At 46.9% G+C, this 15,335-nt stretch overlaps 3 protein-coding genes across 5 annotated transcripts; 2 read left to right on the top strand and 1 right to left on the bottom strand.

Annotated features, from left to right (window-relative positions):
• Nucleotides 1–390: 390 nt before the first annotated feature.
• LOC122364701 lies at nt 391–7,339 on the bottom strand. The gene is made up of 4 exons (XM_043335345.1): nt 7,232–7,339; nt 2,147–2,375; nt 1,737–1,951; nt 391–1,616 (listed from the first exon to the last, which is right to left on the bottom strand). Exons 2-4 carry the CDS (start codon nt 2,319–2,321, stop codon nt 531–533), a joined length of 1,476 nt encoding a protein of 491 aa, XP_043191280.1. The 5' UTR covers nt 2,322–2,375; nt 7,232–7,339; the 3' UTR covers nt 391–530.
• A 215-nt stretch (nt 7,340–7,554) lies between these two features.
• LOC122364703 (retinol dehydrogenase 12-like) lies at nt 7,555–12,142 on the top strand. Of its 3 annotated transcripts, none has more exons than XM_043335351.1 (3): nt 7,555–7,755; nt 8,717–9,023; nt 10,338–12,142. In XM_043335351.1, the coding sequence occupies exons 2-3, from the start codon at nt 8,748–8,750 to the stop codon at nt 11,073–11,075; spliced, it is 1,014 nt and encodes a 337-aa protein (XP_043191286.1). In that variant the 5' UTR covers nt 7,555–7,755; nt 8,717–8,747; the 3' UTR covers nt 11,076–12,142. The 3 variants fall into 3 exon arrangements, with proteins under 3 accessions (XP_043191286.1, XP_043191287.1, XP_043191285.1); XM_043335352.1 differs by having other exon boundaries at nt 7,650–7,755; nt 8,779–9,023; XM_043335350.1 differs by lacking the exon at nt 7,555–7,755 and adding an exon at nt 7,904–7,951.
• A 496-nt stretch (nt 12,143–12,638) lies between these two features.
• On the top strand, nt 12,639–15,282 carry LOC122364705 (transmembrane protein 138-like). The gene is made up of 4 exons (XM_043335353.1): nt 12,639–13,295; nt 13,961–14,033; nt 14,236–14,410; nt 14,894–15,282. Exons 1-4 carry the CDS (start codon nt 13,165–13,167, stop codon nt 14,998–15,000), a joined length of 486 nt encoding a protein of 161 aa, XP_043191288.1. The 5' UTR covers nt 12,639–13,164; the 3' UTR covers nt 15,001–15,282.
• The last annotated feature ends 53 nt before the right edge of the window (nt 15,283–15,335 follow it).

The following is a 15,335-nucleotide window of genomic DNA, read 5'->3' as shown; positions in this document are numbered from 1 at the left end:
CTAAAGTCATGTGCATTTTGTGTGTATGTGCCGGGGCAGAAGCCCCATGTTCTGGTGATAAAGTACATGGAGAGCATGGGTGACTACCTGGTGAAGGTTCTTGAAACCTTTTATGTGAAAGAGATTGTGCCAGCACTCCTGAAGTGATGTCATAGCTAGCGACTGTGCCGGGTGCCCATTAGTGCACATGTAGGTTGTTCTGTCACTGACACCAGATGGTCGTGTTGATTTTGCTATGCTGGCTGCATTGATCATCATTGTCTGGCTGACAAATATATCTTTTGTGCTAGCTTATCTTTATAACAAGGGTTTGGGTTATGGCGTGATGCTGGTGCTACAGGTGATGCTGATTACGAACTATAACATCTGTTTGTGACCTCACACAAATCATTTGCAAGTCTGTTTTATTCATCAACAATGTCACTGTCATGAAAACAAACTCAATTGAGTTTGTTTTCAATACATGATCGGAGCATGTTACCAGCACTTAGTACCATCTAATCATGCATTCCATGGAGTTTTGGGGCATCTCACGGAACCACACTTGGATGCAGGTTTATGATACCTGCACACACACAAACAACATCATCTACCTGCGTGTACATGGTGACTGGCAATGTAGACTTCAGAATGCGAAACTTCGTTCTCATTCTACCAATGACTCTTTCAACATGGATTCTAGCTCGAGACAAAAGCCTAGACTTCTCTACTTCTGCCCTAGGAAGCTGGGCTTGACCACGAACAAATGCTGGTGTCAAAACTTTGAGATTGTACAGAGCCATTTCTGTAGAAACGGTAAACCCCCGGTCCGCCAACACCACATCGAATGGATCAAGGATGTCAATGAGCTCAGATGACAGTGTGATCTTTTTGTCTGATGATCGACCTCCCCAGACTGGAGACAAGAATGTAATTGCCCCAGCTGGTGACACACCAATTAGAACCTTGCATGTGTTATGGTGTTTGTAGGAACTGAACATTTTCTTTCTGGATGTGAGATGCCTTGGCCTGTCTGTAAAAATTTCAAAGCAGTCAACTACCACTCTGACCTTTCGAAGTTCGGGATAACGGAAGCAGAGAGGGAGGTTGGCCTGTATGCTTTCCCTTGATGGCCAGATGATGAGCCTCCTGCACATTGCAGCCATTGGACTGAGGGTTCCTTGAACGATCTTTGATACCAAGGACCTGCTTACACCAAAACGCCATGCAAGATCCTGATTGGTTGTCCCAAGCCTGAGCTTCATCAACACCATAAGAACCATGTTGTGCACAGACAACCTGGATATTTTGCTAAGGTCGCACCCCAGACAAAGAACCCTTACAAACCACATGAACATTGCTAGGGATGGGAACCCGGTATAAAATTTAAATTCCTCTTCATTCTCTTTCAAAGTCTCAAATGAGTTATGCTTTTTGCTGTTCAACAGCTGCTCACACTCCTCCTTCAACGATGTGACTTCAGCCTCCAGCTTATGAATTCTATCAAGTAGAGCTGAGACGACTGTCTTGTGGTTTTCTCCCAATGTACCATCAGTATTGCAGCCAACCTCACGGGTGCCAGTTGCTGCTGACATCTCCAGCAGTGCCTCTGCAGCTCTGGCCTCTTCAATGCTGACCTGCAAGATAACAAAAAGTAGGCATTGTTATCAACAAAATAGAGATAGTTACCTACTTCTTGGTGCCAGGAAAACTGGTTGAACTGGTAGGTACCTAAGTAGCCAATGTTTGTAGCTCACCTGAGACACTGGTTCTTCGGCTGTACACATTTCATCTTGATCTCCAGATGAAGCCGACAGGTGGAGAGACGCATGCTGTTTCTGAGCTGATCTTTGTTGGGCCCTTTCTGCTCTCTTCACTCCGCCGATCCCAACGTTGCTGGCATGCTGAGATGACGGGAAGTTGAAGACACTTGGTACCCAGTCAGGACTCCCTTTCTCACTGACTGGTGCCCCTGTAATTGAATAAATATATCAAAATTTGTCTAGGTGGTGGATCAACTTTCACTCACAAACCATAGACAATATGTTTGATAGCCTGAGATGCCATGCAAAAATATTGTGGCATTTTGACTCCACAATTATGTATGACGTAGAAATGACATTCATATTAAACATGTACACAGTTTTTTTTTTAACTAGGTACTCACCAGTGATAAAATGCTTAGAGCATATCCTTGCCCCAGCGCCGGGCACAAAGTTTTTCCTCCTGGTAGCACGTACCCAAGCATTCAACCGGTCATTATCTTTGGGGAACCGATAAAAAGACACCTTATCTTTTCCAGAGCGAGAAGTGCAACCATAAGCAGCACAAGAAGTCGGCATTTTTCACGATAAAACGTGATTAACCTCCACCATCCTCTCGAATTCCCGCCGCACCCCAGGCCCATGTCGTCCGCATATTTACGTCTGGACAACGAGTTGCGGGGAAAAGTGCTGATTGTGTTGCAGTTTTAGGAGCCGGTGATTAGGCTGGATTTTTGGGTTACTTTTTCGTTCCGATTCATGTATTTCATAGTGTTTGGCTTTTGAATATTTTAGTTCTTTCAGATAAATATTACTTGCCTTACAACTTTTGTAAAAACGTTTCATTTTTTTATAAGCCGACGTTCAGAGTCCTAAAAATACATCAGCACTACAATCATTGTAAACAAACAAATGGAGCACCACTTGGCTCTGTTCCAAGGCCATTTTTTAGTTTATCTGGTGGCTTTCTTGCTCTTGTGCGTCGTTTTGTTGGATGTTTTGAATCCCTTAAGATTGACTTATATCATATTTAAGAAGCATGTTGACTGAAAACAATCTGAAGTGTCCAGGAGGCTGACAGAGGTCCTGACTACTGAGCAATATCAATATCAAGTTGAACAAGTTATCAAATTTTGGTTGATGAACGCAAGTTGATCGGGCTCATATATCAGCAAGAAGAAGTAAAATTAAAAGAGCTTATTGTCCAAAAACAAGCTATAATATTGCAGACCTTGGAGCAATACTGAAGAGCACGCTGAGCAGGATCATGCCAGAAAATGTTGACTGATGAGCGCATATTGATGTATTGGTATGAATATTGAATGATAACTTACAACAGCAAGATAAATTAGTGCTAACTATCAAGTTAAAATCTAGAATGAATGGACTTGGGCAGTTTTACTATGCTTAGATGCTATGCAGATTGTAATGTGCATCAGGTACTCAGTGTCTGGCAAATGAAACATGCGATCATTCCATTGCTACTGGAGGAGAAAGCTTGGATCACTAAATCCACTTTATGTTGATTTTGATGTTAATCATCATCACTGTATTTCTTGAAAACAGGATTGTAGTAAAATTGTCAATGTGACAATCCATGCAACGATGTGATCATATGTGTCATTCGTCATTCATGATAGTCATTATTGGTCCAATATACAATGGCAAAGCTCTCAGTCTCAGCGTTTCTTCCTGTGGATGGCCAGCAGTGACTCAGAGCTTAGAAGTATTAGTTTTCTTCACAGGGCTGGGATAAAAAGTACTGAGGGTACTGAGGGTACTGACTAGGGTAACATTTAACTTGATAAAAAGTAGTGAGGGTAATCTTCCACCAAGGAACTCTACTTTGACATGGTATGAGATGTAGGCACAAGTAGGTAGGTGCTCAGTTCCTATAGTCAGTAGTTGGGTATGTTTAGTCGGGTTAGCTTAGATCAGATTGTTAGTTTTTTAATTTGCCAAATGTCCATAAAAATGTGACCTGAGCAAGGAGCATACCTGAACCTGACTAACCTGACAGCTGACCTAACCTCAATCATCACACATATTTGCAGCCTACCCAAGACCTGCATGGCAGTAGCACCTAGTTATAGGTAGGTACTCACCCTAACTCAATCTTACCTGCTAACCTTCAACTTGCCAAAAGTTAGCTCACATTGCCAAGCTGTGTCCAGGGAAACAGTCGACTGAGGAACTGGCTCATTGGGTGGCTGGTGTGAGTCTGTGCATTTAAAGTGTTTCTTCTCTGAAGCTGCTCTGCACTGCTGTATGTCATGTTAGATGCTCAGAAAATGTGGGAAATGAATGATTACTAAGCTACTTTAGTGCTTTGTTAATGCTCGAGACATGAACAAGTACAGATCTTGCAGGGTACAGCTATGAGTTAGGTGCTAGGTGAGTATGTTATGTGAATGTGCTGTTCCCTGTTTGACCGTAAGTATACAAACAAGCACAGGGTCACAGTTATATTCAATCTCCACATAAACATACAACAAAAACGGCCATATAGCCTAACTCCGAACACACCACAGATAACTTAAGCCTTTGAAGGCACAAAAATGTTTTGATTAACAGGACAGGTTTACAATATATCCTCTGTCCTTGGGGGATCTTGCTGCCAAGTTGAGGTATGATGACTGAACTTCAGGATTGATCAACCTTTTCTTAGCCACTGCTTATATTGAAATGCTTGTTTGTTATGATTTACAGGACATGTATACAATATATCCTCTGTCCTTGGGGGATCTTGCTGCCAAGTTGAGGTACGATGAGATGACTGAACTTCAGGATTGATCAACCTTTTCTTAGCCACTGCTTATAAACGAGAAAGACCAAATGCTTGTTTGTAAACTGCGTTGAAAATTTAATGATCCACCAGTTCCACCTTCAATTCTGACATGAAGGCACAAATCAAATAGTTTCCTCTCCTTTTGGAATACACAAAGCAAAATATTTAATAAATTTTAGTGGATGGACAAGAGCAATTAGCATAGCTTTCCCTCAAGTTAACTTCTGGCACTCATGGACTGTTGATGGCCCGGGACTGTTGATGAATTACACTGACGCTTATTCGCTTCATATTTTGTAACAAACGCGCTAAAACTGCAATATAACAGCACTATATGCTTCTTGACAAAATGCAAAAGTATTAAAAATTTAGCCCTGATGGCATTCATTCTTGGTGGAAACGTAATTACAAAATATTTTGTAGTAACTTTTGAATTACGGCCGAAAACAGTGCACGGTTTAAAAAAGAATCATTCCAATGACGGTCCATTCTTGCGGTCCTGAAATCGCCACTATTTCCGGCCTCTCCAACGCAACTCGTTGTCCAGACGTAAATATGCATGTCGTCCCCTATCTCAAGGCTATATAAACCAGGTAGAACGCTCCCGACGAAAAAGTGGTGACAAGCGATAATTAGTAGCCGCGACCCTCTTTTGTTCAAAACTATATCCGCAAGCAGCATTTACAGGCTAGCGGAAATCGACCAATCGGCGTTCGGCAATACTCAACGCTGATTGGCCCGATGCTCGTGACGAAATTGCGGGGGACTGCAGCTATTCCCCTATGGCGTTTAATAGACTTACGGCTTTTGAAGGGGATTTATACCAGTTTTTGTTGGGTTTGAGGCCATTTTTGAGCTTGGATATTCTTTCTGTGACTTTTGACTGTGTAATAACGACATTTAATCATAACATTTCTATATACTACCGGTGTCACATCGACCAAAAAGACCGTAAGTACATGGGATAGACGGACCACTGCTGATGGGGCCACACATGCCGGCGTGTGGTCATCGGAGGCCCATGAGGGCTCGACATAGGCCCTTCATGGGTCGGTATAGGCCCGGTGGGTCCAGTGCAAGCCTATCAGGGGCCGGTGCTGACCCAACAGGGCCCAGTGACATATAATGTAAGGCCGTCTAGGGACGTTGAGGGCTCATGGGGGCCATATAGGACCAATAGGGACCACATAAGCCAATCAGGGGCCATTTAGGCCAATAAAGGCACTTCAAGGGACTTGAAAAGGTCATTCAAGAGCTGTGGTGGGCCCATGAGAGGACGGCACTGGTCCAGCAGGTGCAGTCAGGGGATGTTGTACGGGTTTCTCAGTGGCCCATTTGGGCATATCAGTGACCAATTTAGACCCAGCAGTGGGCTTTGTGGACCTATCAGGGGCTGGTGATGGTTCATCAGGGGCCAGCGTTAGTCCATCGGGGCACGGCATATGCCCATCAGAGGTAATTGCGAGCCCACGCTGAACAATGATGGCCCTTCAACGGCCCCATGGATCTACATTGACCCATGGGCCATGATGTGTCATGTATGCCCCTATGACAGGCCTACTCAGACCCCTGATGGACGTTCCCGGCCTCTGATGACCCTATGCTGAATGCTGATGGGGCTCTAAGAGTCTCCAATAACCCTTCGTCACCCCATTATTACCATACGCTGGCATTAGGGACCCCACATCAGCCGCAGGGCAGTCCGTACCATGACAGCATGTCTTTTCGGCCGATATTTCATCGGTAATATTTATCAAAATCTTGATTTTATGGTGCCATTATATAGGTAACAGTCATAAGAAATATATTTCAACTCGAAAACAGCTCGAAACAGCATATAATTTTAAAGAAACCCCTCCGAAATCCAAAAGCCTATTCGGGTCCATAGAGAATAACTGCGGTCCCCCGCAATTTCGTCACGAGCGTCGGACCAATCAGCGTCGAGTACCGCCGAGCGCTGATTGGTGAATTTTCCGCTAGCGTGTAAGTACTGCTCACGGAACAAGAGTTCGTCGACAATCCTCCACAAACGTCTGTCACCATTTTTCATAATGCTAAACAGCCGGAGCGTACCCCCCTGCCCTATCTCTCTGCGTGTCCACTAACACGAATGACGTCACGCATGTGGGCGGAGCTATGGGCGGAGCCTAACGCACGCGGCAGTCCAAGCCGCCATATTTGAATTTATATTTTAATAGAATCTTGCCGATATTTTGGGTGAAGTCAATTTATATGGATAGCTTGGTGACAGTTTAGCTATACGAATAATAATTTATTATGGATGTGCGTATATTCAGCTTGGAATTGCAATTTAAGTTCCGCACCGCATAGATTCGAACTCGGGACCTTTGGAATACTGCGCGGGCACGCTAACCACTACACTACCGCGACCGCGCGGCGGCCGGCGGCAGGGAGGCTGCGGAGACATGGGGGGACATTTTACGCTTTTGTGAAAAAAGCAAAAGATTTAGCGAAAAACACGTAATAGATAACTTGCAGAAAATTGTCTGCTCTTTCAGATAAGATACTTAGGTTTGATATATCTTGTGCAGACTTCATTCTACAGTGCTTCGAAAATCGCTCATTTACATGGGGATTGAACGGGGCTTCGAGACTTGACTCCAAATGACGTCACGAGCTGACGTCACGAAAAGGTAGAATCGCCGGACGACCCTACCTGGTATATAGGGCCTTGCCGCACCCTATAGTGGCGCAACGCCTACCACGGAATGTTTTGCCTACCAGCAGCTGACTGCGCCCGGCGGCATTTTCCGTGACGTCATCCACCGGCCTCCGTGGAGGCCTCTATACAAACAGCGCTGACTTTATTATGTACCTATCGCGCCATTTCTGTAAACGAAATTCTTATTTTCTTGTCAAAAATGATGTTTACAGCAATAACTAGAAACAGAAAGAAGGTTTAAAATCCAATATGAATAAAAGATAGCAATGACATTAGCAGAAAAAATATGGAGAAACTTGAAATTCATATTCTGAAGAATTACACCATTCAATGGAATATTTACCCAATTTTTATTTTTGTTGACGTCATTTAAAAAGTGTTAATGGCATTTATATTTTCGGCCTCCTTGTATCCTTGTATATGATATTGATATGTTATGATACATTTGAGGTGCAGCAGTTATATTATTTCTCTTTGTTATTTATTTTAGTTACCTGTATCATTTTCATCAAGATTTTCATTAGTATCTACATCATTTTCAGGTCAGCAATAAGTTGAAATAATGTGCCCTGATAGCGAACTGAAGACTATTGCCAATTTTGTGTTGTACGTGCCAATTTAAATTCAGCCATGCCAATGCTGAATGCGGTTGTGGGTTTCACCGTTCCGTCGTTTCCATCCTTAGGGGGTCGAATCCTTCTCAATCAACGCCTCTACTCTCCGATCCGGGCTGGACGGGTAACTTAATCTCATGCGGACAGCTCCATTGGAGCACACCTGTAGTTAGGTGCAGTGAGTGCTTGCCGCTTGGGGGCTGGGGGCGGCCTGTCCAATCGCTTTGGCATGGGCTCAGCCCCAGCAATTCACTAGGGTTAGGTTCCTGCCCAGACCAATGTCTCTTCCTAATTCCTGTCATCCTTCCAGCTCTGAAGTGATCTTGTCAGACCGAAAGGGCTTAACCCAACAAAACAACCTAAACAAGTTTGTGGTTATGGGCTTTCAAGAATTCCATGACAAATTTTGTTTGGACAGGTCTTCGTACAGTTATTTCAACCAGAAGAGATGAAATAAACATTACATTACATAACCTGACCTGACCTGACTTAACTCAGAGTTAGGTCACCTGAACTAACACATCATAACCTTAGTTTGACTCAAAGTGCACGTTTTACATACCTATATAAACTTTAAGTATAACAAACAAAAAGTTGACCTAGATATTAAGAGAACTAACTTCCTCTTTATAACCAACTGGGTTGAAAAATGTTGCAAGCAAGCTTCTCCTCCTCTCCATGGATATGTCACCTTACTATACAGTGTACAGTAGGTCTACAAAATAAGTCCTCTTCGTATGCGGGCAGGTGGCGCCCGAGTAGCGCTCAGGCGCTAACTGCCCACTGGTGACCCGCATACGGCGGGAACTTATTTTGTAGACCCACTGTACATGACATACTAACCAAGATAACTTTACTACTCATACTAACCATGCAATTTTATTGGCAGGTAGTGGACGAAGAGTCATCTGCGCTGCACGATGGGTCTGCCGTCGTACCTGTGCGCGGCAGGCGCGGTAGCCGTGGGCCTGTACCTGGTGCGACGGTGGCGGGTGCGACAGTGGGGCCGGTGCACCAGCCAGCGCGACATGACCGGCAAGGTGGTGCTGGTGACTGGCGCCAACAGCGGGCTCGGCCTCGAGAGCACGCGCCTGCTGGCTGAGCGCGGTGCCGCAGTCGTCATGGCATGCCGCGACATGAAAAAGGCAGAGGAGGCGCTGCAGAAAATTCGGAGGCACACGCAGAACGGACAGCTGGTAAGCAGCAGCAGGGGAGGGAAGGAGAATGGAATTCGAGGGTGTTAAAACTTAAAGCCTTTCCCGTGGATATTCAGTTGGTAGAGCGTTGGACTCCCGGCGGTGAAAGCGCTGGCTCGAGCCGCTCAGGCGCACGATATACGAGACTCATGACGGGGATGGTCCGAGGCTGGTGGGGACAGACCTCAGTCAGTTGGTTGAAGATCAATGGTTGAAGTCGATTGGATCGGATTGGCCCTGTCTTGACGGTGACGGGTGATAGGCACTACGTTTAACTGTGACAATTAAATTCTCCCGTTACCTGGAATTGCCCGATCACATGGTAGGGTCGCGGCCTACGCAATAAGCTCTGCTTTGCCATGGTGCTTAGCTTGACCTCCGGCTCTATCCAATATCCAAGCTATTCAAGCTAATTGGATAGGAAGTGTTTTTTTATGCTTTTTGCGCCTATTAATGAGATATATTTGATAAATATTTTTTAATTGCAATGTAGCATGTCACAATGCAAGCTAATGCAGGCAATACGATACACTACGGTGATATCGAGTGAAAAATCAACAAACTACTGGACCGGCATGATTACATAAGTCCGCTAGCATTCGTCCACGCATTATGTAACCAATGCGAGAAAGGGCACCTGGCGAGAAAGGGCCGCACTAAATCTCAGAGCGCGGTGTCGCCATCTACTAAAGTATGTTTAACGCTCAGCCCAAATACCTACCGGTGAACCAGTGAGTAACCGGAGGGGTGTTCAAGGGCACCGCACACCGCTGCGTGCGGTGTGTGCGGTGCGTCCAGCAGGCGTGGGGGTAGGGGATGGGTAGGCGGCTCTGACGTCACGGCTGCGTGCGGTGGACGGTCCGCTGTGCCCTGTGGCCAGTCCCGACCGGCCACAGCGATCGCTGTGTGCGGTGACGGAAGGCTGACGTAGGGACGCAGTGGGCGGAGCTTGGAGGCTGTGTGCGGTCCGACCGCACACAGGGCCCGTGAACAGCCCTCGGGCGCGAGCGGGGTGGTAAAATTGATGTCCCTTGGTGTTACGCATATTTTTTTTTTAGCGGGCACCCTGGGCGTGGCCCGTATTCACCATTAAACCATGCGGAAAGAAAATCTCCTAAAAAATAATTAAAATGTTATTAGCGTGGCACCATAAGTCTTACGGTAGCCTTTGTGTTTTTACTTTCCCTTGATGTGTTACCACTGCAAGCTGTTTTGTTATTGCGGTAATTGAACTGGTGATAAAAGCACTGCGGCTGTACCAAAATTAATGGGCCGTTAGTTCTCCCATAATATGTCGATTGGTGTTTGTTGCAGATTCCGATGGAGCTGGACCTCGCCGACTTCGATTCTATCAAATCGTTCGCTCGTCACTTCAAGGAGCAGTTCAGCCGTCTGGATGTGCTGATGAATAACGCCGGCGTCGTCTATCCGGTGGAGGCGCACAAGCGCACCGCCCAAAACTACGAGATCCACTTCGGTGTCAACCACCTGGGCCACTTTATGTTGACGGGCTTGCTGTTGGATCGACTCCAGACGGGTACGTCCTCGCGCATCGTCATAGTCGCCTCAGGTCTGTACAAGAACGGCCGCTTCGACCTGGCGCACATCGCCAACGGCGACAACCTCAAACAGGAGGGCTACCTAAACCCGGCCTACGCCAACTCTAAGCTGTGCAACGTGCTGTTCGGCCGCCGGCTGGCGCGGCTGCTCGAGGGGAGCGGCGTGCACGTGTACTCGTGCTGTCCCGGGTGGGTGTACACCGGCCTGTCTCGACACTCGCGACTCTCCTGGCTGAAAATGATCCCCGCCCTGCCAATAATGTTCCTGTTCATGCGCACCGTAGGCCAGGGCGTGCAGACGCAGCTCAACTGCGCCATTTCCGAGGATCTGGAAAAGGAGTCGGGTCACATGTACGTCGACTGCAAGCGTGCCCAGTACGCCCCTGTGGCTCAGGACGAGCGCGCCATGGATAGTCTGTGGGACCTCAGTGCTCAGCTGACCGGAGTGCGGTTTCACACCACGGAGCTAGAAAGGGCACAGAGTGAAGATTAGAGACAGGGGTTAGGCCTGAAACAAAGGTTAACACCGACTGAGCCGGTGCCAGGGGCGAAACGACCACCCGCTGAGTGCAGTATTGTGACAGAGATAAAATGACTAAGCGGTCACAGTAAATAAGAGTGGTTAGGTGGAGTCATGCTATGGACTTTGAGAACTTCGTGATAAAGCCGGGCTTCCGCTAAGCCGGACTGACGAGGCGTTGCTGTTAATCGCGGAAAAAATACCGACGGGCGGTTGGTATACAACTGTACAGTGTACAGATAGTAGGTACTGAGGAGTAATTATTTTTTCTTAATATTAAGACCTCTGGAGTAACACCCAAGGTGTTGCATTCGGCGGTAAGGCTGTTTAATCTTTAGGTGAAATGAGGATGTGACAATAGCATGGCTGAAACGCGTTAGTATCCCTTGTGTAATCCTGTAGCATGCATTCATGGAGAGAACAGCCTTCAAATGGAAATGCTGCGGTAAAAAAGGATAAAATAATCGAAATTCCTGGATTGGCGATTTCTTTCAGGCACTACAGTGAGTAAGATTTTCCGCCCATTTTCGAGCTTCATGACAATTTTCGTTGGTAAGGCTAGCACCGCGGGATTCGCTTCGATATTTTTTATTTACCCATAGCGGGATGAACTAGCTGAAATATGTGTAGATTTACACTAAAGATTCTCTATCTTTGAATGATCTACGCTAGCCCATGGTTAATCCCTGGTACAGTATTCCAGTTACTTATATAGATATTTGGATTCCGCAATCTGCCCTTATGTATAAAGTATTTCAAACGGTTGAGATGTCCAATGTCCATGCATACACATCGCGTCAGGCGGCCATTATATCAGTCCGGCGTGGTGAGAGTCGTGTCAGTGAAATGTTGTGGCTACATTATCGTTGTACTTCTGCCATCCATGTGATCGAGAGTCAAGGCCGTGCTAAGCGTGTGAGACTATCAGTCCGAACAGTGACGGTGGTGGGGAGGTGTTTGGGCTCGTCTTTTGTTTGTTGATTGCATTACTCAATAGAAGCTTCGTTCTGTGTTATCAAATATAGCTCGTTCTCTGATTATTTCCTGGTATTTACACATTCCTGTCCTGCTGATTTCATCCGGGAGGCGAGCTAGCCTAGCGAGGCGGCCAGATGCCGGGCCCACCCGACTGGCTTCCCAGCGCCTGCAGATGCCCGGCCGGGACTCGGGTGATGGAAGGACGAGTCAGTTGTCAGGACCTCAAACGTATCGCAACTCATCGGAAAGTGCGCCGGGTGGCTCTCCGGATCCAGCAGCATCACCTGCCGTAGATGACGCGCGCCGCCGCCGAAACACCTCCGCTATCCGTACTCGGTAACGTGCACTCAGACTATCCTCCTGCTCCTGTATGTATGATCTCTGTCTGCTCCGCTCAAATCTTGGATCAAGCGGGCGTAGGGCGAACATTACCTCGGCATTGTGACATATGATCTGGGACGAAATGGGACATGCACAGGGCATTTGAAACACGATATGACTCAATACGCTTCGATATAACACTTGTCTACCGGATGGAATTCAGGGGCCCAGTTGAGGCGACCGAAACACTCACTTTCAGGGCATTTCCAGTCCTGACCTACGCTGCCAAGTGTCCAAGTGTACCCTCATAATCGCCATGGCACTGAGAGCATGCACTTGTACTTAGCGTGCGTATATGCAGGGACGTATAAGAGCCTGCTTACACGGCCTTATAAGCAGGCTATACATTCGAGTCCCTGTACAGTGTACGCATGAGTTGTGCATATAACACTCCAGCGTATGAGTACAGGGACGGCCATGGACAGGGCTTCCTCCGCTTCGTGGAGCACGGTTCCCATAGCAACCGTCCAAAACAAACGGACAACAGCTGGCGTCAGCCCGTCAGCCGACGGTTGCTCAGTTTAGCGTGGTGAGGCCGTACGGAGCCCGTTGTGGGATCATTGTCTGAGTGTTAATATCAATTTTAAGTGCGAACATCTGTGTTCATAAATTCTCGAGGCTACTTAAGATTCGTGTGCAGTGTGCACACTGCACACAGACGGGCTGTAATCACATTTTACAAGGGAGGCGGCAGTCAATCATAATGCCGGTTCCAATCAGCAAATACACCTACATGCTAGGAGTGCAAACTTTGTTCATACTTGCCGATTTGATATTCAATATCGTTGCTGACACAGTGCGTATGGAAAACGTCTTGAGACTCATCTTATTCATGTAAGTACGAAGAAGGGCCCTACTAATAAGTCTACAATTGCATGCTGTAATTTGTGTCTGTCTGTCTGTCTGTCTGTCTCTCTTCCCCTCATCTCATCGCTCTCTCCTCCATCTGTCGCCTTCTCTCCATCCCTCTTACTCACGAGTCACTGACACTGTCCGTCACTCTTGTATTCCCCCAAGAAGGCAGAGGTAGGTACTCCCTCCCCTCGCCGCCTCTCCGTTTCACGATTTCGGAGACTGCTGCATATATTTGGATTGTTACTTCCCTTTGTGCTTATATGGCCACATCGCGAGACCCCCGGTGTAGGCCGTTATCGATCGACTGATATCGACCCGGGATATCCGCAGAACTGTAGTACTCCGATACCTGTCAGCCAGTGCAGCGGAGGGTGGGACACTAATTATCACCGGCAAAAGATGAGGTGTCATTGTATCTTTCACGGGCGTCGGGCGCCACAGAGAGAGGGAAGATCATGGGAATCGGGGTGTCTTTTGGACCCGGTTTTCCAGCACAACGGTCGTGGCAGTGCATGACCTGGAGTTGAACATCCACCTCGCCAACTGCCCCTGCTCCTTTCAATCCGAGCTGTGACCGCTGGACGCTGGTGATAGCGCAAACCCATCATTCTTGTGACCAATGTTCAACTTTGTCTTGATTTCAGCATACAAGATGTGGCGCTAGTGTTCTCGCTGATCGTCGTTTTTCTCAACTTCGTCAGTACCTACGTTTTTCAGGTCAGTAGCCGCGAAATGTTTTGATTTCTAAATTGTCTGTCATGCCTAAAGGAGACAAGTTACTTACCCGTATCTGTTTGAGCCGCATGGCGTTAACTTCGACTGATACGATCGCAGGCTGCCGTGAACCTCGCAAGGTACTGTTGTGTACTGTCTTATCCAATCACGAATACCTACTGAGTCCGGCGGCCGTGTGCGGCAGGCGGGCCTGGTGGGCGTGCTGCTGACCAGATTCCGGGCCACGCTGGCGCTGAACACCGCCTACCTGGCGCTGAGCGTGGGTCTGCACTCGTGGAGCCTGGACCGCCAGTGGGCCGACCCGTACCTGGTCGTCTGGACGCCCGGCCTGCTGGCGCTCTACGCAGTGCACAGGATCGGTGAGGAACGCTGACGCGAACCGCTGTCCAACAGCGCCACTGGGCTACGACACGGGGGAACCGGGGATATTATAGTGTTGGTGGATTAGGATATTAACACGACGTGATGCGTTGTATATTTTTCGCCTTTTTGAAATCAATAAGGCATCGTTCCGATGTAGCACATCTGAAGGTAATTATTGCACTACTTTACGATCACGATACATCAATCTAGTTTAGGTACTCGAGCTGTGACATCGTCGATAACACCCCGGCCTTTGCAATAGGTATTTACTATTTACGCAATGCGTCGCTCAAGCCAGGCTGTTCAGTGCTTAAAATATCTAACAAGCAGACGTCCTTTTGTACAGTATATGATTTGCAATCGGTATTTACGCAATGCGTCGCTCAAGCCAGGCTGTTCAGTGCGTAAAATATCTGAAAAGCAGACGTCCTTTTGTACAGTATGTGATTGTCTTGCCTCATCCTCATTATATGTTTCAGTATCGGTCCTGCACTACTACTTTTACAAGAGGACAGCACTGGAGCTTTGCGATCCTGAGCTGTACGAGGACTCACCATGGCTGCAAAAATACCTACACGGCTCGTGATCGTGGACGGCGCACCTATTAGCCGCTAGCACCTATGTCGGCCGCATCAAATGGCAGCTTCCGGTATTAACAGTTACAAGATGTCACGACCCATATCTTAGACAACGTTACGTTGTCGGACAGCAAACATTTGTTTACAATATTGTATTTCGACTTTGGCTGTATTTGTTTTCAATTGATGTTTCATTATGCAGCAAAGGTGTTGCGTGGAGTCGATATGAGGACGTTCCGTTCAAAGCGATTAGAAGTTTTAATATACTTTTTGCCATCAATCGCCCGTTATGAAGATTGCAGACAAATTGCAGATGTCTCTAAGATTTCAGATGTTATTTTTA

Source organism: Amphibalanus amphitrite, unplaced genomic scaffold (assembly GCF_019059575.1).
Source record: "Amphibalanus amphitrite isolate SeventyFive unplaced genomic scaffold, NRLGWU_Aamphi_draft 000692F_arrow, whole genome shotgun sequence".
Lineage (NCBI taxonomy): Eukaryota > Metazoa > Arthropoda > Thecostraca > Balanomorpha > Balanidae > Amphibalanus > Amphibalanus amphitrite.
The sequence above is the reverse complement of the archived record's forward strand: the minus strand, read 5'-3'. Positions and strand labels throughout refer to the sequence as shown.

Bases quoted from the DNA above. Each gene is read 5' to 3' on its own strand.
- LOC122364703 (XM_043335351.1), top strand. From the start codon at position 8,748: ATGGGTCTGCCGTCGTACCTGTGCGCGGCAGGCGCGGTAGCCGTGGGC. The intron at 9,024-10,337 runs GTAAGCAGCAGC...TGTTTGTTGCAG, and splicing joins ACACGCAGAACGGACAGCTG to ATTCCGATGGAGCTGGACCT.
- LOC122364705 (XM_043335353.1), top strand. From the start codon at position 13,165: ATGCCGGTTCCAATCAGCAAATACACCTACATGCTAGGAGTGCAAACT. The intron at 13,296-13,960 runs GTAAGTACGAAG...TCTTGATTTCAG, and splicing joins TTGAGACTCATCTTATTCAT to CATACAAGATGTGGCGCTAG. The intron at 14,411-14,893 runs GTGAGGAACGCT...TATATGTTTCAG, and splicing joins CTACGCAGTGCACAGGATCG to TATCGGTCCTGCACTACTAC.
- LOC122364701 (XM_043335345.1), bottom strand. From the start codon at position 2,321: ATGCCGACTTCTTGTGCTGCTTATGGTTGCACTTCTCGCTCTGGAAAA. The intron at 1,952-2,146 runs GTGAGTACCTAG...ATTCAATTACAG, and splicing joins CTCTAAGCATTTTATCACTG to GGGCACCAGTCAGTGAGAAA. The intron at 1,617-1,736 runs GTGAGCTACAAA...GTTATCTTGCAG, and splicing joins CCGAAGAACCAGTGTCTCAG to GTCAGCATTGAAGAGGCCAG.